The sequence below is a fragment of the Panthera uncia genome, chromosome D4 (genome assembly GCF_023721935.1).
Source record: "Panthera uncia isolate 11264 chromosome D4, Puncia_PCG_1.0, whole genome shotgun sequence".
Taxonomy (NCBI): Eukaryota; Metazoa; Chordata; class Mammalia; order Carnivora; family Felidae; genus Panthera; species Panthera uncia.
In genome coordinates, this window is record NC_064807.1 from 56,350,208 (window position 1) to 56,376,431 (window position 26,224).

The following is a 26,224-nucleotide window of genomic DNA, read 5'->3' on the forward strand; positions in this document are numbered from 1 at the left end:
GATTAATTGACCATATAATTGTGGGTTCATTTCTAGATTTTCTATTCTGTTCAGTTGATCTATGTGTTTATTGTTGTGCCAGTACTATACGGTTTTGATTACTACAGCTTTGTAAAATAATGTGAAGTCTAGAATTATAATGCCTGTGGCTTGGCTTGGCTTTTTCAAGATTGTTTTGGCTATTCGGGGTCCTTTGTGGTTCCAAACAAATTTTAAGATTATTTGTTCTAGTTCTGTGAAAAATGCTATTGATATTTTGACAGAGACTACATTAAATGTGTAGGTTGCCTTGTGATACAGACATTTAAACAATATTTGTTCTTCCAATCCATGAGCATGGAATGTCTTTCCATTTCTTTGTGTCATCTTTAATTTCATGCATCAGTGTTTTATGGTTTTTAGAGTACAGGTCTTTCACCCCTTTGGTTAGGTTTATTCATAGGTATCTTATTATTTTTGGTGCAGTTGTAAATGGAATTGTTTCCTTAATTGCTCTTTGTGCTGCTTCATTATTGGTGTATAGAATTGCAAAAGATATCTGTAGATTGATTTTATGTCTTGTGACTTTACTGAATTCATTTATCAGTTCTAGCAGTTTGTTGGTGGAGTCCTTTGGGTCTTCTATATATAGTGTCATGTCTTCTGCAAATAGTGAAAGTCTTAACTTCTTACTTACTGATTTGAATGCCTTTTATTTCTTTTTGTTGTGTGATTGCTGTGGCTAGGACTTCTAGTACTATGTTGAATAAAAGTAGTGAGAGTAAACATCCTTGTCTTGTTCCTGACCTTAGGGAAAAGGCTCTCAGTTGATCCCCATTGAGGAGGATGTTAGCTGTCAGTTTTGCATATACGATCTTTATTATTTTGAGTTATGTTCCCTCTAAACCTACCTTGTTGAGGGTTTTTATCATCAATGAATGTTGTACGTTGTCAAATTTTTTTTCCTGCATCTGTTGGAATGATCACATGGTTCTTACCCATTCTCTTACTGATGTGATATGTCACATTGATTGATTTGCAAGTATTGCAGCCCAGGAATAAATCCCACTTAATCATGGTATATGATTGTTTTTTTAAATGTATTATTGGATTCAATTTGCTAGCATTTTATTGAGGATTTTTGCATCTGTGTTGATCACACATATTGGCCTGCAGTTCTCTTTTTGTGGTGTCTTTATCTGGTTTTGATATCAGGGTAATGCTGGCCTCAAAGAATGAATTTAGTTTTCCTTACTTTTCAATTTTTTTGAATAGTTTGAGAAGAAGAGATATTAACTCCTTTTTAAATGTTTAGTAGAATTCGCCTGGTCCTGAACTTTTGTTTGTTGGAAGTTTTTTGATTATTGATTCAGTTTCTTTGCTGATGATCAGTCTGTTCAAATCTTCTATTTCTTCCTATTTTAGTTTTGGTAGGTATGTCTTTCTAGGTTGTCTAATTTGTTGGCATATAGTTTTCTAAAATTCTCTTATAATTGTATTTCTGTGGTGTTTGTTGTTATTTCTCCTCTTTCATTTGTGATTTTATTTATTTGGATCCTTTCCCTTTTTTTTTCTTGATAAGTCTGGCTGGAGTTTTATCAATTTTATTGATTTTTTTTCTAAGAACCAGCTCCTAGTGGCATTAATATGCTTTATTGTTTTTGTTTTGTTTTGTTTATATATCATTTATTTGTGTTCTAATCCTTATTATTTCCTTCCTTCTGCTGGTTTTAGATTTTGTATGTTCTTTTTCTAGCTCTTTTAGGTATAAGGTTAGGTTGTTTATTTGAGATTTTTCTTGCTTCTTGAGATAGGCCTGTATTGCTATAAACTTTCCTCCTAGAACCACTTCTGCTGTATCCCAAAGGTTGTGAACTGTTGTGTTTTCGTTTTCATTTGTTTCCATGTACTTTATTTCTTTTATTTCCTGGTTGACCCATTTACTGTTTAGTAGTATGTTATTTAACCTCCATGTATTTGTGGTCTTTCCAGATTTTTCTTATGGTTGACATCTAGTTTCATAGTGTTGGGCTCAGAAAAGATGCATGGTATGACTTTGATCTTTTTAAATTTTTTGAGGCTTCTTTTGTGCCTTAATATGTGATCTATTCTGGAGAATGTTCCATCTGCACTTGAAAAGATTGTATATTCTGCTGTTTTATTTAGGACGGAATGTTCTCAATATATCTGTTAAATTCATCTGCTCCAGTGTGTCATTCAGAGCCGTTGTTTCCTTGTTGATTTTCTGTTTAGATGATCTGTCCATTAATGTAAGTGGGGTGTTAAAGTCCCCTACTATTATTGTATCATTATCCATTATTACTTGTACATTTATATTAACCATTTTATGTATCTGGGTGCTTGTATCTGGGTGCTTCCAAGTCGGGTGCATAAATATTTACAATTGTTATAACTTCTTGTTGGATTGTCCCCTTTGTTATTATATAGTGTTCTTCTTTGTCTCTTGTTACAGTCTTTGCTGATACAAGTATTGCTACTCTAGCTTTCTTTTGACATGCATTGGATGATAAATGTTTCTCCATCCCCCCACTTTCAATCTGCAGGTGTCGTTAGGTCTAAAATGAGTCTCTTGTAGGCAGCATATAGATAAGTCTTGTTTTCTTATCCATTCTGTCACCCTGTGTCTTTTGATTGGGCCATTTAGTCCATTTACAGTCAAAGTAATTATTGATAGATATGTATTTATTGCCATTTTATTGCCTGTGTAGTGGTGCTTTCTGGAAATTTTCTCTGATCCTTTCTTGTTTTTCTCTCTTTCATGGTTTGCTGATTTTCTTTAGTGATGTATTTTAATTTTTTTCTTTTTATTCTTTGCATATTTATTAGTGGTTTTGATTTGTGGTTACCATTAGGTTTGTATATAACCCCTTCTGCATATAGCAGTCTATATTAAGTTGATGTTTGTTGAACAAATTCTTTATTCCTCTCCTCCCCACATTTTAGGTGTATGGTATCATATTTTATATCATTTTATTTTATGAGTTCCTTGACTGAGTTTTTACAGAAATACTCATTTTTATTGCTCTTGTGTTTCCTATCTTTATAAGCCATTTTGGTCTTTCCTTTTCACTCAAACACTACCCTTAAATAATTATTTCAGGGCTGGTTTAGTTGTCATGAATTTCTTTAGTTTTGTTTGTCTGGGAAGCTCTTTATCTCTCCTTCTATTCTGAATGATAACCTTGCTGGGTAGAGTATTCTAGGCTGCAGGTCTTTCCCATTCAGCACTTTGAATATATCCTTTCTGGCTGGGAAAATTTCTGCTGAAAAATCATCTGATAGCCTTATGGAGTTTCCTTTGTATGTAACTGTCTTCTTTTGTCTTGTGGCTTTTTTAAAACTTAATTTATTTATTTTGAGAGAGAGAGAGAGAGAGAGAAGCAGAGAGAGAGGGAGAAAGAGAATCCCAAGCAGGCTCTGCACTGTCAGCACAGAACCCGACATAGGGCTCAATCCCACAACCTTGGGATCATGACCTGAGCCAACCAAGAGTCGTATGCTCAACCAGCTGAGCCACCCAGGTGCTCCAATATTTTTTTCTTTATCACCATATCTTGCCATTTTAATTACAATATATCTTGGTGTGGATCTTTCTGTTGATTTTGTTGGGGGTTCTCTGTGCCTCCTGGATCTGGATATCTGTTTCCTTCCCCAGATTAGAGAAATTTTCAGCTATTGTTTCTTCAAATAAATTCTCTGCCCACTTTTTCTCTCTTCTTCTTTGGGATTCCTATAATACAAATACTATTACATTTGATGGAATCACTGAATTCCCTAGGTCTATTTTCATTTTGCATAATTCTTTTTTCTCTCTTTTGTTTAGCTTGATTACTTTCCATTACTCTGTCTTCTAGATCATTAATTCATTCCTCTGCTTCTTCCAACCTGCTGTTCATTCCACCAGGCATGTTTTTTGTTTCATTTATTGAGCCCTTTATCTCTACTATGTTATTCCTTATCTCTGTGTTAAGGGTCTCACTGATGTCTTCCACTCTTTTCTCAATTCTAATGAGTATCCACATGATCATGCTGTAAATTCTCCATCAGCATGTTACTTCTATCTGTTGTACTTCAATCTCTGGCCATGCCCGTGTCCTGTTCTTTCATTTGGGATAAATTCATCTGTCTTCTCATGTTGTCTAAGTCTCTATGCCTGTTTCTGGGTGTTAGGAAAGTCAGCTATGTCTCCTGTTCTTAAGGATGGTGGCTTTATGGAGAGGTCCTGTAGTGCCCTGCAGTATAATGTCCCCTATTCTCCAGGACCTGCTTCTGGGAGTGTCTCCAATGTGTGCTGCATGTGCTCTGCTGTTTTATCCTGGCTACTTTATCCTTCAGGCCAGTTGTATGCAGAGGCTCTTTGCCTGTTGTGGGCACTGTTTGGTCCTGGTCTGAAAGTGGGGCATTTTAACTAGCTGTGCTCTCGTCTGTTTGTGAAATGAGACATGTTGCCACTGCTACTGGAACCAAGTCTCTGCAAAATTCCCACATGGGAAGATGCATCATGAGCAGGGGTTTGGGCCAGTCTTCTGCAGGAGGGGGCCCACCACACTGGGACTCAGGCAAGTGTGACTGGGAAGGATGATTCCACCAGAGCATGATGGGGCAGGGCTTGGTGTAAGCAAGTTAAGTTGCAGGTGTTGGTGCTGCATTGGTTCCCAAAGGTGGTCCTGTGCTTATGTTGAGGGGTGGGGGAGGAAAATGGCACCTGTGAATTCCTTTTTTCATGGAGATTCCTCCATGAAATGCTGTCTCTCTGGGACATACTCTGAGATGAGTGAATAACCTCCCTACTGTGTGCTCCGGGTGCTCTTCGGTTTGCTGTTTCCATGCTGTCTGTCCATAGGCTTTTTGCCCTCCTTTTCTTCCAGAACAGCCCCAATGTCCTCTGAACTCTCCCAGAACCAACCACACTAACCTTTAAAACTCCAGGCTTTAAGCCACACTGGTTGCAAGACCTCATGAAATTTGAGCCCTCTCATTTTCCAAGCCAATTGCTGCAGGGATTTGTCTTCCCCAAGCACTCCCCTGTGTGCTAGTTTGTTTCTCACCTTTCTCTGTGACCATGGCTGCCACAGATCCACAATCTATTTCTCTCCCAAGCTGTGTCTGAGTGGTAGGATATATTCAACATGCTGAACTGGAAAAAATATGCAGCCAAAAAGTCTTTATTCAGGAAGGCTGTCATTCAAAATAGAAGTGGAGATAAAGAGTTTCCCAGACAAACAAAAATTAAAGGGGTTCATGACCACTAAACCAGCCCTGCAAGAAATTTTAAGGGGGGACTCTCTGGGAGGAGAAAAGATGAAACAAAACAAAAAAAGACGAAAAGCAGCAAAGACTAGAAAGGACCAGAGAACACCACCAGAAATTCCAACTCTACAGGCAGCACAATGGCAATAAATTCATATCTTTCAGTACTCACTCTAAATGTCAATGGACTAAATGCCCCAATTAAAAGATATAAAGGGGCGCCTGGGTGGCTCAGTCGGTTGAGCGTCCGACTTCAGCTCAGGTCATGATCTCGCAGTCCGTGAGTTCGAGACCCACGTCGGGCTCTGGGCTGATGGCTCAGAGCCTGGAGCCTACTTCCGATTCTGTGTCTCCCTCTCTCTCTGCCCCTCCCCCGTTCATGCTGTCTCTCTCTGTCTCAAAAATAAATAAATGTTAAAAAAAAAATTAAAAAAAAAAGATATAGGGTAACAGAATGGATAAGAAAACAAGATCCATCTATTTGCTGTTTACAAGAGACCTATTTTAGACCTAAAGATACCTTCAGATTGAAAGTAAGGGGATGGAGAACCATATACCATGTTAATGGATACCAAAAGAAAGCCAGAGTAGCCATACTTATATCAGACAATCTAGATTTTAAAATAGACTGTAGCAAGAGATGAAAAAGGGCATTATATCATAATTAAGGGGTCTATCCACCAAGAAGATCTAACAATTATAAACATTTGTGTTCCAAATATAGAGGCACCCAAATATATAAATCAATTAATCACAAACATAAAGAAACTCATTGATACTAATGCCATAATAGTAGGGGACTTCAACACCCCACTTATAGCAATGGACAGATCATCTAAACAGAAAGTCAACAAGGAAACAATGGCTTTGAATGACACACTGGACCAGATGGACTTAACAGATATATTCAGAACATTTCATCCTAGAGCAGCAGAATACATATTCTTCTAGAGTGCACATAGAACATTCTCCCGAGTAGATCACATACTAGGATGCAAATCAGCCCTCAACAAGTATAAAAAGATCGAGATCATACTGTGCATATTTTCAGACCACAACGCTATGAAACTCTAAATCAACCCCAAGAAAAAATTTGGAAAGACAATGAACACTTGGAAATTAAAGAACATCCTACTAAAGAATGAATGGGTTAACCAAGAAGTTGAAGAGGAAGTTAAGAAGTACATGGAAGCCAGTGAAAATGATAACACCACAGCCCAAAACCTCTGGGATGCAACAAAGATGGCCATAAGAGGGAAGTATATAGCAACCCAGGCCTTCCTAAAGAAGGAAGAAAGGTCTCAGATACACAACCTAACCTTACACCTTAAAGAGCTGGGAAAAGAACAGCAAATAAATCCCAAAAACAGCAGAAGAATAAAGATTAGAGCAGAAATCAATGCCGTCAAAATAAAAAAACAGTAGAACAGATCAATGAAACCGGGAGTTGTTTCTTTAAAAAAATTAACAAAATTGATAAACCCCTAGCCAGTTTGATCAAAAAGAAAAAGGAAAGGACCCAAATAAATAAAATCAAGAATGAAAGAGGAGAGATCACAACCAACACTGCAGAAATACAAACAATAATGAGAGAATATTATAAGCAATTATATGCCAATAAATTGGGCAATCTGGAAGAAACGGACAAATTTCTAGAAACATATAAACTACGAAAACTTAAACAGGAAGAAATAGAAAATTTGAACAGACCCATAACCAGTAAAGAAATTGAATTAATAATTTTAAAAGCCTCCCCAAAAACAAGAGTCCAGGGCTGAAAGTCTTTCCAGGGGAATTCTACCAAACATTTAAAGAAGAGTTAGCACCTATTCTTTTTAAGCTGTTCCAAAAAAAAAAAAAAAAAAAAAAATGGAAGGAAAACTTCCAAATTCATTCTATGAGGCCAGCATTACCTTGATTCCAAAACCAGACAAATATCCCACTAAAAAGGATAACTATAGACCAATTTCCATGATGAACATGGATGCAAAAATTCTCAAGATACTAGCCAACTGGATCCAACAATACATTAAAGAAATTATTCACCACGACCAAGTGGGATTTATACCTGGGATGCAGGGCAGTCAGTGCAAAAACAATCAATGTGATACATCACATCAATAAAAGGAAGGACAAGAACCACATGATCCTCTCAATAGGTGCAGAGAAAGCATTTGACAAAATACAGCATCTTTTCTTAATAAAAACCCTCAAGAAAGTAGGGATAGAAGGATCATACCTCAAGATCATAAAAACCATCTATGAAAGACCCACAACTAATATCATCCTCAATGGGGAAAAACAGAGAGCTTCCCCCTAAGGTCAGAAACATGACAGGGATGTCCACTCTACCACTGTTATTCAATATAGTATTGGAAGTCTTAGCCTCAGCAATCAGACAACACAAAGAAATAAAACACATCCAAATCGGCACAGATGACATGATAGTCTATATGGAAAACCCAAATGTTTCCACCAAAAAACTGCGAGAACTGATCCATGAATTCAGCAAAGTTGCAGGATATAAAATCAATGCACAGAAATCAGTTGCATTTCTATTCACCAATAATGAAGCAGCAGAGAGAAATCAAAGAATCGATCCCATTTACAATTGCACCAAAAACCAAAAAAAGCCTAGGAATAAAACTAACCAAAGGGGTGAAAAATCTATACACTGAAAACTATAGAAAGCTTATGAAAGAAATTAAAGAAGACACACAAAAAATGGAAAAATATTCTATGTTCATGGATTAGAACAAATATTGTTAGAATGTCAATACTACACAAAGCAATCTACATATTCAATGCAATCCCTATCAAAATAACACCCGCAATCTTCACAGAGCTAGAACAAACAATCCTAAAATTTGTATGGAACCAGAAAATACCCCAAATAGCCTAAGCAATCCTGAAAAAGAAAACCAAAGCTGGAGGCATCACAATTCCAGACTTCAATATGTATTACAAAGCTGTAATCATCAAAACAGTATGATACTGGCACAAAAACAGACACTCAGATCAATGGAACAGAATAGAGAATTGAGAAATTGACCCACAAACGTATGGCCATCTAATCTTTGACAAAGCAGGAAAGAATATCCAATGGAATAAAGACAGTCTCTTCAGCAAATGGTGTTGGGAAAACTGGAGAGCGACATGCAGAAGAATGAACCTGGACCACTTTCTTACACCATACACAAAAATAAACTCAAAATGGATGAAAGACCTAAATGTAAGACACGAATCCATCAAAATCCTCAAGGAGAAAGCAGGCAAAAACCTCTTTGACCTCAGCTGCAGCAACTTCTTACTCAACATGTCTCCAGAGGCAAGGGAAACAAAAGCAAAAATGAGCTATTGGAGCCTCATCAAGATAAAAAGCTTCTGCAAGGCAAAGGAAACAATCAGCAAAACTAAGAGGCAACTGATGGAATGGGAGAAGATATTTGCAAATGACATATCAGATAAAGGGGTAAATATCCAAAATCTATAAAGAAGTTACCAAACTCAACAGCCAAAAAACAAATAATCCAGTGACAAAACAGGCAAAAGACATGAATAGACACTTTTCCAAAGAAGACATCCAGATGACTAACAGACACATGAAAAAATGCTCAACATCACTCATTATCAGGGAGATACAAATCAAAACCACAATGAGATACCACCTCACACCAGTCAGAATGGCTAAAATTAACAACTCAGGCAACAGATGTTGGTGAGGATGCAGAGAAAGAGGAACCCTTTTGTACTGTGGGTGGGAATGCAAACTGGTGCATCCACTCTGGAAAACAGTATGGAGGTTCCTCAAGAAGTTACAAATAGAACGACCCTACGATCCAGCAATTGCACTACTAGGTATTTATCCAAAGGATACAGGTATGCTGTTTTAAAGGGGCATGTGTACCCCAGTGTTTATAGCAGCTCTATCAACAATAGCCAAAGTATGGAAAGAGCCCAAACGTTCCTCAACAGATGAATGGATAAAAAAATATGTGGTATGTGGGGCACCTGGGTGACTCGGTTGAGCGTCCAACTTCAGCTCAGGTAATGATTTCATGGTTTGCGAGTTCGAGCCCCACGTCAGGCTCTGTGCTAACTGCTCGGAGCCTGGAGCCTGCCTCAGATTCTGTGTCTCCCTCGCTCTCTGCCCCTCCCCCACTTGTACTCTGTCTCTGTCTCTCTCTCTCTCAAAAATAAATTTTAAAAAAAATTTTTAAAAAAGATGTGGTATGTACATACAACGGAGTATTACTCAGCCATCAAAAAGAATGAAATCTTGCCATTTGCAACAATGGATGAAACTGGAGGGTATTATGCTAAGCAAAATTAGTCAATCAGAGAAAGACAAATATCATATGATTTCATTCATATGTGGAATTTAAGATAAAAAACAGATGAATCTAAGGGAAGAGAATCAAAAATAGTATGAAAACAGGGAGGGGGACAAAACCTAAGAGACTCTTAAATATGGAGAACAAACTGAGGGTTGCTGAAGGGGTTATGGGTGGGAAGATGTGCTAAATGGGCAAGGGGTGTTAAGAAAGACACTTGGGATGAGCACTGGATGTTATATGTAGGGGATGAATCACTGGATTCTACTCCTGAAATCATTATTGCACTCTATGCTAACTAACTTGAGTGTAAATTTAAAAATACATACATACATATATACATACATACATACATACATACATACATACATACATAAAGATGGGGAGATTGCCAGCAGGGTTGACAGTGGAAGAAAGGTGGTGTTGGTGAAGGCAGAGAGAACAACAGGAGCAAAGATCTTGGCTGCTAGAAATGAGGAAATAGCGTGGTATCTCCTGGGAGCTATAGCAGTTCTGTAAGACTAAAATGCAAAGTGCGAGGCACAGAATGGTAGCAGACAAGACGAGAGAAATGAATGTATTTTTATTATTAGCTGTTTGTGCCTGATAGTAATGGAAATTTCCTCCCACTTATCTACCTCCATTTTAGGGATTGGACATGAGAAATCTCTGGAAATGCAACTTCAGTATTGTGTGAAGTTATTTTTGTAGGGGCTCCTTTCTCTGCAGGTTCCTCATGAGCTCAGAGTATAGTTGACCTAGCCTTAATGATGGATTTCTGTATGTGGTGGCCATAGGGCAAGGGTCCTGCTGACTCTCTGAGGTTTAAGCCTCTAGAAAAGGAGTTTTCACTGGCTGCCTCGGAGACCAGAACAGAACACACATTTTCCTTGTGAAGGATTTTATGGAGAATAAGCAATTTCTTCTCCATCCTAAAAACCCTGATGCAGTATAGAGGGAGGGGAAAATTCTCACATATGTTAAAAGAAATGGCAAAGAGAATTGGTCACCCATCTGGCAAAGTTTATACCATGAAAACTAAGCCCAAAAAGTTCCTACGGAAAGAAGACAGGGTACTGGGCGTAAGGAATAAGAAATAAGCTGATAGGATAAGATAGTTGTATTGGGAGGTGACTTGAGGGTTGTTTTGGTGTTTGTTCATTTTCCTCTATTTGTTAACCCCTTTGAATAGGGCTGTTTTGCTTTTATAATGAAACAAAATCTCAAAATGGAAAGGTCTTGCTGGGTATAATACAAAACCAATGTAAAAAGAATAGATTGAAAAATGCAGCTACATGAAAATGAAAATTTTCTGCATAGTAACAAATTACAAATTGGAAGGAATATTGTGGGAAATCAAATAGCTCTGTCCTGGTTAAGGAGACTATAGGGAACACATTACATGCTTTCTGGCCCTGCTGAAAACAGTAGACCAGTATCCAGTTAATGTGTATATAGGGATTGGGCCCTGCCTATTCTCATGAATTCCTTAGACCATGTTATCTATTGAATATCTTATCTTGTTTTCCGCTCTGCTTTTTTTTTTTTTTTCTGCTCTTTTGTAGTCTTGGGAATGCCTTGTTTTGCTTTTTTGCATGCTTTCTATACTTTCTTACTGGCACGTAGCCACTGACACATTGTGCAATGTTTTCCCTATAATGTATGCCTAATAAATACAGGAACTTGAGAGCAGCTGGGGGCGACTTCCCTTAGCCTCCCTCTCACCTCTCTTGACTGGTGGAGTCTTGAATAATCCTTTCTGCCGTCCTCAGCTTTGCTGGACAAAGCCAAAAGCCAAACCCACAATTGGTGACCCCAATGTGATAAGCCGAACCCACAGAATATCACAGAGAAAAGGGCTGATTTCCTTATAATATAAAGAGTTCCTACAAATCATCATGTAAAAGAACAACAACCTAATATAAAAATGGGCAAAAATCAAAAACCTAATAGAAAAATGGACCAAGGATATAAACAGAAAAATACAAATAGTTATTAAACACTTGAAAAGAGGCTTTTATTGGAGTAATTCTAGCTAGTGTATACAAACCCAAAAATATCAGCACTTTAACATAGTAGAAATTCAAATACAATCCATTTGGATGTTCAGCAGGTGGCTTTCCCCATAGTGATTCAGAAATTTAAGTTCCTTCCATCTAGTGATGCCCAGCTCCTGCAGACTCCTAGTCCTCCTCCATATCTTCTCTATCTGGCCAGCAATTAAGAGAAGGAAGATGGTGAAGGTTGCTCTTGAGAAGCTTTTCTAGACCAGGTTTAGAAGGAACATTCATGTCTACTTCCAGACACGTTCCACTGTCTAGAACTCAATCACTTGGCCACAATTACTGCCAGGGAGACTGGGAAATATAATCTAGATGTGTGCCCAAGAAGAAAATTAAATGAATTTGATGAGCATCCAATCAATCTACCATGATGCTTAACCTTTCTCATATTAAGGGAAATGTAAATTAAAGGTACAATTATGCACCATTTTCCATCTATCAGATTGGCAAAGATAAAAAGTTTGATAACATAATATAAGGAAACAGGCACTCCCATACAAGAAGGGGGTTGAAGGGAGGGTTGGTACATCCTCTGTGGAGGGCAATTTGACCAAGCCTATCAAAATCTTAAATGCAGATACTCTTGAATCAGCATATATAAATGCTTCTACTTACCTAAAGGATCTCTGCAATTAATAAACAAGAAATTGATAATATCATTTGTCTCTGGGGAAGGGTTCAGGTGGCTGGGATATAAGAGTAGGAGGCAGACTAATTTTTTCACTGCGTACAATTTTGTATCTTTTCAGTTTCACCATGGGCTCGAATTATCTATTCAAAAAATAATTGTTAAAGAACACAAAGTTGTATTCATTCATCAAATGTCTACTGATGTACCAGGCATCTTTCTAAACACTAGGGCACAACACTAAGCAAGACAAAGTACCTGCCCTGGTCATGTGTAATTTAGCCCCTGGATTTTCAGCTTTTCCGCTGATCCTATTTTTCAGTACTCAAAATCCTTCCTTCCAAAACTACCAAATGTCTCCTGATAGTCTTGGTTCTCATCCCTTCCATGTTAATAGATAATGAAGTTCTAAGTATGCTTTTCCATTATTTCTTTTCAAATGTCTTAAATTTCCAAAGAGCCATATCACGCTGTGCCTTCCAACTTTAAATCCCATCGGAAAATGTGACCACAGGCGGTAGTAGTGATGATGGTGGTGGTCATTTCAGAGCAGTAGGCTTCTCGTCGAAAAGAGCAGAGGCAGTTTCCTTGGAAATAAAATGATGCTAGCCGCTATACTCTTCTCCTTTTATTTTGCAGACTGACATTTGTATATCCTGTTATTTCAAATGCCCAGTGAAAGGTGAACATTTTAATAGGCCTTCTTATAGAAAGTTATAAATGACCTGTGTAGAAACGAAATAGCAGAAAAGTCTAAAGAAGAGCCACCATCCCCAACCCCTCTGAAGAAGTTCAGGAATTGAGAATGAAGCAGGGTCCTGAGGTTACCAGGAAAACCCAGCTTCGTGGGGTAGCAATCTGTCTGTGATCTGCAACCAGCGAGCGGCAGGTCCTCAGCCTGTAAGCACAGAAGCCTGACTTTTTCAATACACACTGTGAAGCCTTCTCTTAAGACAGACTCCTATGTATTAGCGAGCTGAAGATTAAACCCCAGAAAATGCTTCATTTAGTATTGACTAAAAGGCCTCTAGCATCGGATGCCAACCCACCTGATGGCCTCCTATCGTGACACTTCAACCCCTGCGACCTTGACTCTCGCCCTCAGAGTCACCTCCCCTGTCCCCCAGCACTGTAGTCTCTAGCACCACACCTTTGCTTGTATGGCCCCCTTGGCCTGGCACGCCTGTGTGACCCTCCTTATCCTCCACGTGGCGGCCAGGACACCCCCTCCTCCCCGTGCTTTCTCTTGGCTCCTGAATCAGAATGACTCATTCCCACGAGCATTTTGTGTGTCATTTACTAGCTTACTTCATATGCCTGCTTGACCCTCCCGCTCTACATACGCTCTTGGGGGCAGAGGCTGTTTCTGATTCCTCTCCTGCTTTCTCCCCACCCTCTTGTGCCTTGTCAATGCTGTACTGGCCTCACCATCTCCCCTACCAGCCTTGGCCCACGGTGCCTCACTTGTGTTTTTCAGATGCATACCCAAACCACAAGTCTGCCTGACAACGTTTGATAAATTTGGATGTAGCCAACACGAGTGTTTGCCGAGACAGCTTACCTGTGACCAGGTTCGCGATCCTGTTTGTGACACACACCACATGGAGCACAGCAGTCTCTGCGCCTTGTACCAGAGGGGGCAAAGCCTCTTATACAAAGGCCCGTGCCAGGTACAGTTGTTTGGCTGACAAACCCAAGTACACTGAGCTTAAAACCGGTTTATGATCTTTTACAGATGAAGCAGCAGTAAGATCACTTGGGGGTCTTCTGTGAATCCTGTCAAATCCAGAGAATTAAGATGAACCATCCCAAGTTGGGTTGTTTCTGCTAACTCTGGCGTCTCCCTTGCTAGTGTACCGACCTTTGTGCATCTAGTGCCCAGGCAAGGATAGAGCGGCTTCCTGCCACCGCCATTAGGAAAAGAATGTGACGTTACACACCCCTGGCGAGCGGTAGCACCACTGTCACTTCCCACAGTTCCGCGGGCCCTCATTAGAGGACGGCCGGGAAGTTTGTGAGTTAAGACCTCCAAGAATAGAGTCCTTTCCCACTCTCTCCGCCAGAGTCCCACTCGCACTACTGAAGAGTGAGTGAAAATTTCTTGAAGAACTTAATGTCTTTTTACATCGGTTTATCTTTCAGCCTTGTAGGGTTCATGTAAAAGAAAACACCCCCAAGGACAACTCCACTGAAGCTTCCCACATGCACCACATCCCCCACCCACAGCCGGCTAGCACCTGATGACAGGGTTGCTTCTCTTGCTTCTCATTTCCTGGTCTTCGCTGGCAGGAAAATGCCTTTGCCTTGTCCCCCTAGGCCCGTTTTCCCTCAGAGCTTGTGTTCCAAGGGCACTGATGCCTTCTATTCTGAATTCCCAGTCTTCTCTTCCTACTTGTTCCCTCTTCCTGGCTACAAGTTTTGTCTTACTTATTCCTAACCTACCTGATGGATCCTGGGTCTCTGCCCCACTGATCTCTCCACTCTTCCCTCTACTTATCCCATACCCGGCAGGAAATGATAAGGCTTCTGAATGTGCATGAAGATTGATCTTGTTTTCTTCAAACGGGCACTTCTGGAATCACAGAAGTCTGGAATGGAGGGGGGCGGCATCTTATATCAGGTCACATGGAATGAGCACCCAAGTCCCAGAGAGGCTGAGAAAAGTAATCATTTCAGTTGATCTTGGGACAGCCCTATTGACCCCTCCCCCAACCCAAAGTTTAGCCAACTTTAGGAGCTTAATTAAGAGGGTCCAGGAATTTATACCTGTGTCTCTTCCCCCTCCTATTCTGTGCTCTTGGTTAGAAAAAATGCACCATACAGGTTTCTAGGCTAAATGCGCTTTGTTTGTCGTCAGCCCTTCTGCAGAGCCACAGAGCCCGTCTGCGGGCACAATGGCGAGACCTATAGTAGCGTGTGTGCTGCCTACTCGGACCGTGTGGCTGTTGATTACTATGGGCCCTGCCAGGCCGTCGGGGTCCTCTCAGAGTACAGTTCTGTCGCTGAGTGTGCTGCTGTGAAGTGTCCCTCACTCTCTGCAACTGAGTGCAAACCCATCATCCCACCCGGTAGGCTGGCAGTGCTTGGGGTGGGGCAGGGGTGGGATTGGGAAGGCTTACTTAGCACCTCTAGAGAGTGAGTCACTCAGAAGAGAGTTGACTCGTTTATTTAAATTTTTCAAAAAGTCTTGGCTCTACCTGATGCTGAATAGATGCATTACTCTGAGTCCACCTTAATAAAAAGCTGTAGATTACCTTAGATGTCGTCTTGTCCATTGGATTGAAAACAACATGGTAGGAGTGCCTGGCTGGCTCAGTCAGAACATGTGACTCTTGATCTCAGAGATTACTTAAATAAAAAGTAAATAAACTTGGGGCATCTGGGTGGCTCATTCACTTAAGCCTCCAATTTTGGCTCAGGTCATGATCTCATGGTCTGTGAGTTCAGGCCCCATGTTGGGCTCTGTGCTGACAGCTCAGAGCCTGGAGCCTGCTTCGGATTCTGTGTCTCCCTCTCTCTCTGTCCCTCTCCCGCTCACACTCTGTCTCTCTTTCTCTCTTAAAAATAGATAAGCTTTAAAATTTTTTTTAATAAGTAAACTTTTATAAATAAATAAATAAAGCAATATGGCAAACTTTTTCAGGCAAAATCCTACCAAACACCAATATATAAATAGAAAAGGCAATATTTAATTACTAAAATTATGATTATGTATTCAAGTGCATAAATTTACTCATAAAGTTAATAAAGAATTAGTAATTAATGAATATAGAATAAATAATGAATGAATGAATAATTGAAGTAGTTTCAATGAACACAAACATTTGAAATTGGGAGAAATATAAGATTGTGGTCTTAGATTGGCCTTGGCATCATAATTTAATTGTTTTAGTTGCATATAATCGAGAAAGTCTGTTTCATACAGACCGTTACAAGTGGTAACAGTTTTCTTAAACTACTTACCTTACAGTGTCATACTTTCCACTTAAACAGAGGTAGCAGGAAAGACTTTATCCCATGTCTGCATGGAACAGGTTAATCTGGAGTCTAACAAGTTCATTCCTCCATCCTTGGATTCATCAAATATTTCTTGAGCTTCCACTGTGTGCCAGAGACTCGTCTAGGCACTGGGACACAGCCGTGAGCAAAACAAAGCCTCTTCCCTCTTGGAAACCATGTTCTGATATCTTGTTATAATTTTTAACTGCTTCAAATAATTTTTAAAATTAAATTTGAATCAAAAACTCATGGAATCCCTAAAACACCTGCTCCCTTGTTTTGTAGACAGGAAATCAAAGGCCCAGGAGAGCCCTTTCCCAGGATCACACTGAGTTTTGAGGCAGAGCAGGGTCCAGGCCCCACATCTCTTGAAGGGCCAGCTCTCTCTGCTGTCTTGTATCATAACTGCCTCACCCTGAGAAGTGGTAAAGGATGAAAGCAGGGTGGAGGAAAGATTCGGGTAAACGTATAGATAGTAAGACCGGGTTAGTCAGGGAACATATCTAAATGTACAGTCACCAGGAAGGACAGCTACAACTCTCCTAGCACAAAATGAAGGGTGGGTAATTTCACCAACTACTTTGAATTCTCATTTTCTAATTCTGAACACACGTAAAATGGTTTTTGTTATACAGGTGCTTGTTGCCCATTATGTGCTGGAATGTTAAGAGTTTTATTTGACAAAGAAAAACTGGATACTATTGCTAAGGTAAGTTGCTTTCTGTGCCAGATACTGTTGAAACCGTATTGATAAGCCTGTCAGTAATGCCATAGAGGAGAATGTGTCGTCCCATTTATAGAAAAAGAAAGTGATTCACGGAAAAGCAACTTGCTCAGGGCTGTGCAGCTCATCACCAGTAGAACTAGGCTGTCTGGCACCCGATCCCGTGCTCCTTTCATCTGCACCCTGGCTGTTTGGTGACCTTGCTCTACATGTCACAGTTGGCCTGAGCCTTCCTTAGAAAAGCCTTCCCCTGCTTGCACCGTATGCAGAGTTAGGGCTGGAGGCAGAACCAAGCAGCCAGAGACTGGCAGAGGCCCGGTGGTTTGAAGGCCGCCTGCCCGCTCAGTCCCCATTCCTCCTGAGGGTGCTTCCGGAGTGTGCCACCTTCCCGTGATGGTTTTGCCCTTTTCCCTTTCCTGCACCATTGCTGCTGATCCACTTTTGTGGACACAGGGCTCCCACCTGCCACTCCCTGGAAATTAATCCCCACTTGGATTCAAACACTTGTGTTTTTACAGGAAGACTTTAATCATTTTCCTGTGGCCCCTAATTCAGAACAGTCGCTTAAAAGGGGGTGGTGGGGGGCTTCTGGTGAGAGTGTTTATCTTAGCTACAAAGCTCAGCAGTCAGACAGAAGCCCTTTGGAATGGACCCTGGAGATTTAGAATTCAGCCAGCAGGGCCCCTACTGAGTTGAGGCCCCACACTTAGGGGTTCCAGTAGGCAAGGTAGCAAGGTAACCTAGGCAGCAATAAGGAATTCCTCTTTTATTCAGGTAATAGAAATTTTTTCTCTTTGCAGGTAACAAACAAAAAGCCAATAACGGTTCTGGAAATACTACAGAAAATCCGCATGCACGTGTCTGTCCCACAGTGTGACGTATTTGGATACTTCAGCATTGAATCAGAAATTGTGATCCTGATCATTCCTGTTGATCATTATCCGAAAGCTTTGCAGGTGTGTTCAGCATGCTTTGTGCAGCCTCCTTGTCACTTTCACATTTGGAGGGCTTTGTGGGGTAGGGAATGGAGGCATTTGGAAAGTTAGGCAGGGCAGGAAGGAGAAAAGCAAGGCAGCCTCTGAAGGACAGAACCGTACCGGTGAGCGTTTTCCGGGTGGCTGAGGCCGAGCACACATTCGACGGCTGAACGTGAAGGAGTGGGAGAGCGGAGAGGCCGTGGCCCAGAGTGTGCAGACGTGGAAGGCGTCTGCTTACACACAGAGCAGGCAGCCGAGGCCCAGGGAGGGAAGGGGCTGACACGGGTCACGTGGTGACACAGCCAGAGTAGACACCTGTCTCCTCAGGGCTGTGCTCCTACTGGGGAGGAGGAGCCCACCAGGACTAGTCTAATGGACCCCATTTTTCTTCCTCAGACTCTAGAGGTGAGCCTCACCCACTAGGGCCAAGTGTTGGCATCAGAACAGTGGGAGCTCAAGTGAAGGGGGTGAATACAAGCAGTTTGTAAACTGCCACAGTCAGGAAGTTTAGTAAAGCCTGATTGCTTTCCTCCGGGCTGGGTAAGGAAGCACTGAACGTCCCTTCCCTATGACGGTGTCTAACCATGTAAAGATGGTATCTAAATGTGGACAAGTGGTGAACAGGATTGTGGGAAGAGTAAGGGCAGTGGCATTGTGGATCATTTCTGCTAATTTCCATTGACGCTGTTACTATTTGTGTAATAAAGTAAGACTATATTAAAATGTGACTTTGGCCAAGAAAAGAAGGACAGAGAAAGAACATATTCTCTATGTTGGGATCTATTTGGATTTTGTCTGACTTGACCTTTTCCTAGGTTCTGTGGTTTTAGATTTTTAAAAATCTGATTATCCTCTCCCAGATTGAGGCCTGCAATAAAGAAGCAGAGAAGATCGAATCCCTCATCAACTCCGACAGCCCCACTCTGGCATCCCACGTCCCTCTCTCTGCCCTCATCATTTCCCAGGTACAGGTCTCGAACAGTGTGCCATCAGCTGGCATCGAGGCCAGAGCCCCCTGTCCCCCCTTCCTCCTCCTCCTCAGCCTGGGCCCTGCCTTGCACATGGTCTGGACACGTAACTGACTGCCCGTGAAAAGTGCAAAATGTTCCTCCCTCGAGTTTTTCTACATTGTGAGGGACATGCAGGACTGCTGGTTTCTAGTTGAATAGTGGCCAAGTAAAAGCACTTGTCACCTCTATTCACCACACAGTATTTTTTTGAATCTGCCAATATTAGGGTTTTTGTTTTGTTCTTACAAATGTTAAAATATGTCCTTCCAAATGCTAATGAGAAGAGGATGTCTTCTTTTGGTGGATTCCTGCCTTACAGTTTGCTCCTTAGATGGGTCCCCCCCACTCTCGAACAAATCTGATATCACTGATAAGTGACGTGATCACTTTTTAGAAAGGTAACTCACTTTACTATAAGCTTCGTGTCTGGAAACTTCATTTCAGAGGTCCTTTAAGTATTAAGGTGCCCCTAGGGTATGTGTGCTTGTTTACAGATAATTACCTGCTCTGTCTAGAAGCCAGGGGTCGCAGTGAAGAGACTATTAGAGTATGAAACAAAGAGAAAGCATCTTTGGAATTATCATATACATCATCAGGCAAATTTAATTTACAGAAGTTTACTTCAGGAACCCATCTATTGTGTTAAGCAGAGCAAGCTATGGAAATGGCATTCACGTGGCACGTTGTAAGCAATAGGCTCAGTGGTTACTAACGTGCGTGTGACTTTTGTGAAAGGGAGAAGTGATATCACATCAAAGCATATTGCATTATGCATTTTTATATTAACCAGATGTATATTCTTCGGTATTCAGCCGAGTTAAACTTAGAGTTTTTAAACATCAATCTTTAAACCGATTGCTGCTACTTATATACTTGCCAAAAAGTGAAATAATTAGTAGTTCGTGTAAATAATACGTGATATTTTTATTTTATTATGAAGAAGGTGAATAGCCATATTTGTAAAGTGACAATCATGTGTGTTAACCCAGTACTTTCCGTTCATGAAGACACATTGCTTTTTGTGATATGCACAGTGTGGATAAGTGTTCTGTCTGACTTTCTTTTTTTGATATAGAATTATAAAGAGTTGTGGTTTAAATATTTAAAAATGTCAATCTAAGTATTAAAATGTCTGCATGTTGTCTGAGAAGTTGAATACTTTGAATGTGTTTCACAGTTTGAAATAAGCTATTCAGTGTAATACTTCTTGTTTGTATGCACCTAAACTTAGATTTTACATGAAGTATTTTTTTCAGTGTTATATGTACCCTTTGAAATATATAGGGCTATGCTCATTATACCAAAATATTGTTTAAAAGTGGGCACTTAAAGCTTTCAGAATATCTCAGTGCTGATGTAGCGTGTTTGTTGCAATTGCTTTTTCTATATAAATGTCTTCAATGCAATATACTGGAAAGCTTTTCTATTTTAATAAAAATAATTTTATATGATTATGTGTACTTCCAAGCAGTGTGAACATTTAAAGCGAAACCGCCGATCACTCTTGGGTGAGCTATGCCCTTTGCTCTGAAAGAAGAAGTTATAGGAGTTTTATTACTCCAAGCCAAGGGCCCTGGGAAAACGAGGCAGCTGGAACAGAGCTGGTCAGATCAGACCCAGGCAGGACCAGAGGGCATACTGTGGCAGGAAGTCAAGTACAAAAACCCCAGCTTTAGGAGCTCCTGGGTGGTGCAGTCGGTTAAGCGTTTGACTCTTGATTTTGACTCATGATCTCACAGTTGGTGAGATCAAGCCCCAAGTCGGGCTCTGTGCTGACAGCATGAAGACTGCTTGGGATCCTCTCTCTCCCTCCTTCTCTCTCTCTCTCTCTGCCCCTCCCCCCCCTTTCAGAATAAACAAATAAATGTAAAAAACAAAAACAAAGACCCCAGCTTTAGGCCCTCCAAGACCCAGGAACAGAGTAGGCCGTCCTCCTCCCACTGCCTCCGGCCCGATGTTGCTGCTCTAGGGTTCAGTGTGAGGCAGAGAGAACCCTGAGCTGTGGAGACAGAGGGCCTATCCTTGATTAGAGCCGGAGAGCTTCTATCAATCACTGACGCTAAGGCCCCCAAACCTCCATGGCTGACAACAGAGGCTCACCCCCTTACTTCCATCACGTGTTCACCGCGGGTCAGCTGCACTTTGCTCTACACCGTCTTTGCTCCGGGACCCTTCCAGCGTTCTCACAAAGGGGGAGGAAAGAGGCTGGAGTTCTGTGGGAGCTACTCAGACCTTGCCCGTGGGCTGCTGGTCCTAGCATAGTCAACGGCAGAGGTGCTGCTGAGGCCCAGGGGGAAGATGGACACCCGCCCAGTCCCTGGACCGGCTGCTGAGGTCACCGCTTCTGCCACCATGGATTTACACCCGGCCGTGGTGGTCTCTTCTGCAGGAACTGGAAGACCCATTGGTGTTTTACCTGGAGGCATGGCTGGCTGAGTCGATCTTCAGCCCAGATCAAGTCATAATTCTGGAAATGGAGTGGATGAGCCAGGTCCTGCTGACAGTGGACATAGTTAACTCCAGAGATTTAGTTGAAATGGTCATCTTCGGTCAGCCGTGTATACAAAATCAGGTGAAGGGCATGCCCTGAGCCTGGCTTGGTGGCACCAGGAACATGGTGCCCAAGATATGTGCCTGCACAGAGGAGAGACCATGTGAGGACAAAGCAAGATGGCAGCCATCTGCAAGTTAACGAGAGGCCTCAGAAGAAACCAGCCTTGCTGACATCTTGATCTTGGACTTCCAGCCTTCAGATCTTTGAGAAAATAAATATCTGTTGTTTAAGTCAAAAAATACAACAACAACAACAACAACAAAAAGGAGAGCGGGGGGCGGTGTGTGAAGAGGTAGAGAGAACCACAACTATCCCTTAGGTCTCTGCTTAGAAGTGACACTGTCATTTCTGCTTATACCTTACTGGCCCAAGCAAGTCACGTGGCCACTCCTAACTTCAAAAGGTAGGGATAGTATAATCTTCTGGGGTGTGTGTGTGTGTGTGTGTGTGTGTTGGGTGGGGAGGGGCTGCAGGGAAGGAGCTGGGGCAGGAACCAGAAGCATTTGGAATGACAATACGGTCCACCACACAGGTCATTTCTCATCAGGCTAGCCAGGGCTGACTAAAAATTTTTATTAGAAAATCAGTAGATGTTTTGTGGTCAGGGAAGGAAGTAGAGAAATGAGAGAGGTGCTTGGGTTTGGGGGAAGGGGAGTATTAAGGGAGAGAAAGGTTGGTCCTGCTCTGAGGACACAGTCATGAGAACCCCGAAGACAGGGGCAAAACGAGCCCACGTCAGGTCATTCTGGGGAGATAACGCTTCTCCGCTGAAAGCTGCTATGCCGGACACTTCCAGACGGCCACGCGGACTGATCGTCGGTGACTTTCCAACACCAGTGCGGGCTGCAGCCCTGCTGTTGGCTCTCCAGCGTTCTGCCCAAGGTCAAGTGTGTCGGGCTGGTAGAGGCCTTGAATCAAGATTCTGTAGGAGACAGCTGGGCTGTGGGGGGAGAGAGACGAGGTTCTTGTGCCCCAACAATATCAGCAGGGAGGACCTGGAAGTTCAGGAGGAAGCAGTTCTGCAGGAGGAGGACAATTTAAAAGGTGAGATACCCACATGAAAAGTAGCTTCCAGAGAAAGATTCAGAAGCTCCTATGGCCATAGGTAATGAAACTGAGATGCTAGAAAAGCAAATGAAATCGCTTCCCACCCAGTCTACAGAAAGTGATTGAGCAGGAATGGATCCCAAGAGAGTCATAGGCCCAGCCTGGGTCACATGCCCACCACTGTGGCAGAGGAGGGAAGGTAGGGGAGTTCGGCCCCACCTAAACCTGATGGAATGGATTTCTCTCAGGAAATGACTCTTTTCCTAGAAGAAGCCTTCTGCTGGATGTGTCCTCTGTGGAGTGTGCATCTCTCTAGCAGGCCGTTAACCCCGACACCCGTTCAACCCGTGAGCACTCGGCAGGGCCTGGCGCTCCGGCCAGGCACACGCCCACCGGTTTTGTACCGTCAACCAGCAGAGCCCAGTAACAGGGGAGTGCTTTGGAGGCTGACCTATTGGAAGAGGGAGTTATCCAAAGCGACTAATAATAAAATAGTTGTTATACCAAGAGCAAAAATGGGAACAAAGAGGAGACCCTGTGACGAGTGCAGAAAATTTAAATCCAACAGAAGCAAATAGAAGCAGGCCAACCAGGGGAAGATCCTGCTTGCTTCCTGGATGCCTCGCTTCCGAACCAGCTCTATCAGGGAGCTTCCAACGGTTCTAGGACAGACGAGCTGGGCGTAAGGCCAGTCACTGGATGACTCTAAATGGTTGATCTCTCCAAAGTTACCGTTTTTCTACAGAGCATGGACAGCAGATAAATATGTCACTCATGGCACCACATCCTTGTTTTAGGTCCATGGTGAAGAGATCGCAGCCCCGTTATGGTCTCCTGGTGCTTCTCTCAGCTCCAAGCTAAGCTTCAAGCACAGCGTTCTGAGCAAGAAGAAAGACAAGAGTCACAAGTGCCTTCTCAAGACGCCTGGGTGGCTCAGTCGGTGAAGCGTCTGACTCTTGCTTTCAGCTCAGGTCATGATCTCATGGTTCATGAGTCTGAGCCCTGCATCAGGCTGTGTGCTGACAGTGCAGAGCCTGCTTGAGATTCTCTCTCTCTCTCTCTCTCTCTCTCTGCCCCTCCTGCATCTCTCTCTCTCTCAAAATAAATAAATAAACTTAAAAAAAGAGTCACAAGTGTCTTTTCCTTTTGCTGCCAGTGCCTCTTATGACTAAGAAAAATATTTCTCAAAAATCCCTCGGCAGTTGTCCCTTGTATCTCCTTGGCCAGGATCACGTCGTATTCCTGCCATAGACAACTGGCCAAGGGGAACAGCATTTTTATAGCTAGACAGTCAGGGACTGAACATTCCGCTGCCCAAGGGGAGTCAAAGTGCAGGAAGGCAAGTAAGAAGGCAAAGGCCACCAACAGCATTTGCCTCCAGGTAAAGCCAGTTTCTTGGCAGTCTCAACTTGTTAGAGTGTAAACATGGAAATAGTTTTATTTTCCCAGTAACTGGCCCCAGCTGTGCTAGGTGGACCCCTGTTTGCAACTAGGTAGCAGAACCCCATCATCAACGTTCTCTGACTCCGTATCTTCAGTACTTACCTCCAGTTATTTAAACAGCCTCATTCCATTTCTCAGGCCTCTTCCCTGGTTATTTTAAAACGCCAATCCCACATCTAATGCAAAGGCCTCTTAGGCCTCCTCCAGCCTAGGCTCCCTTCTCAGTGAGCTGGTGAGCTTGGCATGGGGCCACTATTGGCATCAGTCACAGTCATTAGGACAGCTACAGTACAAGCCTTGGGACATTTGTTTCTAGTAAGAAAGTCTGTCAACTAAGAGCTCCTGAGTGGCATTGCCATTAGTAATGGTTTGCCTGGAGAGACAGGAGTAGGTAATCTAACTGTACAAAGTGACTCGGGAAGAGTTAGAAGGAGGAGAGAAAGAAGAAGACAGAAGGCTTCTTATAGAGGGTTTGATTTGAGCTGGGCCTGAGAGAAACAGAAGGGCTTTGCCAGGTGACTTCAGGAGATGCATTCTAGGTAGGAGGTACAGTTTGAGCGAAGGTACAGAGGCAGGAGAGTCTGGGTTGGTCCCCGGGACAGAACGGTGGAGCTGACAAGTTAGGAAGGGGCGGTGTCAGGCAGATCAGTCCTGCCGGCCTCGAATGCCAGGCCAGAATGGCATCCAGAGCCTCTGCCCTTGCCCCCCTGGCTGTGCTGGTGAACCCGGATGACTGTGGAGCCCATCAAGCTTCAGTGTCACAAGAGACCTTTGAGATCATCCACTGATCTCGCTATCAGGCTGTGCTTCCTCTTCCTGTGTCCTGTGAACATCCTAGACTCTACTGAGGAAACATTAACTGAGCCAGGCCGGGTGCCAGGCTTCCCCTGGGCCCCCATTCTCAGGGTTCGGCCTCGTCCTGTTTCAGTTCTACCACGGGAGGAAAGTGAAGCCTGCCAGCAATGCTGATGGCCTTGCCACAAAATCCATAGAAAACATTTTATTTTCCTTCATGTGAATTGATGATTTTCCCTCAGCCCTGGACTGGCGGGAGTCAAACCCACACACCCCACAGGGGGCACTCCATTTCCCAAAGGGACCGGAGGCCCTGCTCCAGGATACTCTCCTCCCCCTCTTTCCCGGCTGTGGAAGAGGCCTGAGTTGTGAGCTCTGCCAGCTGAGGGGAAGGGACAGCAGAGGCATCATTCCTAGGGAAATTCCTTTCCCCAGTCCAGCAATCTTGAAGCTGGGGGGTAGATTTCCACTTTGTACATACAGGGAAATAGGCCCAGAGAGCAGAAGTACTAGCCCAGGGTCGCACAGCAAGTCAGGGCAAAGCCAAGGCCCGAGGCCGGGTCTGGGCCTTCCCTGGCACAGGCAACAGGGCAGGATTTGTGCTGCTCAGAGATGGAGCCAGCCACGTGGGAGAACGCCACGAGGGTGGACACCAGGGGATGGGCAGAGTGAGCTAAGTTCAGTGTCAGGTCAGACCGACAAGGCGAGCACACTAGCTGGTGACTGATAGACGAGTCCAAGGAGCAACGGGAATCATAAGAGTGACTGATACAGCTCTCCAGCACTTTCTTTTTTGTTTATTTATTTAGTTTGAGGGGAGGGGCAGAGAGAGAGGGAGAGAGAGAATCCCAAGCAGGCTCCCCACTGTCAGCATAGAGCACGGGGCTCCATCTCCCCGACCGTGAGATCATGACCTGAGCTGATCAAGAGTTGGACACTCAACAGACTGAGCCACCCGGGCACCCCTGTCCCGCACTTTGAATGATAGTTTATGCAGCGCTTTTCACCTTGTTCTCTCACTGGCCCACAGCAAAATGGTGCACATACACACCACTTGCGAAGTCTAAGGTCTAGTTAGGTTCTCAGGAAGTCAGGCTGGTGGGGGGCAAGGGTAAGGCAGGAAGCCTTCACGTGGGGAAGCATGATGACACCCCTGCCCCCAGCTCCAAACACTTTCATTTTTCCAAAGTGAAGTTCGCAGTATTGTTTTCTCATTATAAAAAATAACGTGCATTCCCCCAAGATACCTGGAAATATAAACAAAGTTACCCACAATGCACCTTCCTCTCCCTGCTTTTACCAGTGAGTGCAGAATCCTTCTAGAGTTTTCTCTGTACCAAGATCTCTCTGTAGCTAATTACGGCAGGATCCTGCTTCTGTCCACATGGGGGCAGAGGTGG

At 42.8% G+C, this 26,224-nt stretch overlaps 1 protein-coding gene across 1 annotated transcript in view; it reads left to right on the top strand.

Moving 5' to 3' along the window:
* Positions 1–20,654, top strand: part of RECK (reversion inducing cysteine rich protein with kazal motifs) — an 80,694-nt gene extending 60,040 nt beyond the window's left edge. The window contains exons 17-21 of the mRNA XM_049626289.1: positions 13,753–13,945; positions 15,133–15,343; positions 16,910–16,983; positions 17,799–17,954; positions 18,836–20,654. Of these exons, the coding sequence (XP_049482246.1) occupies positions 13,753–13,945; positions 15,133–15,343; positions 16,910–16,983; positions 17,799–17,954; positions 18,836–19,057 (856 nt within the window). The 3' untranslated portion in view covers positions 19,058–20,654. The remainder of the gene's footprint in view (positions 1–13,752; positions 13,946–15,132; positions 15,344–16,909; positions 16,984–17,798; positions 17,955–18,835) is intronic.
* The last annotated feature ends 5,570 nt before the right edge of the window (positions 20,655–26,224 follow it).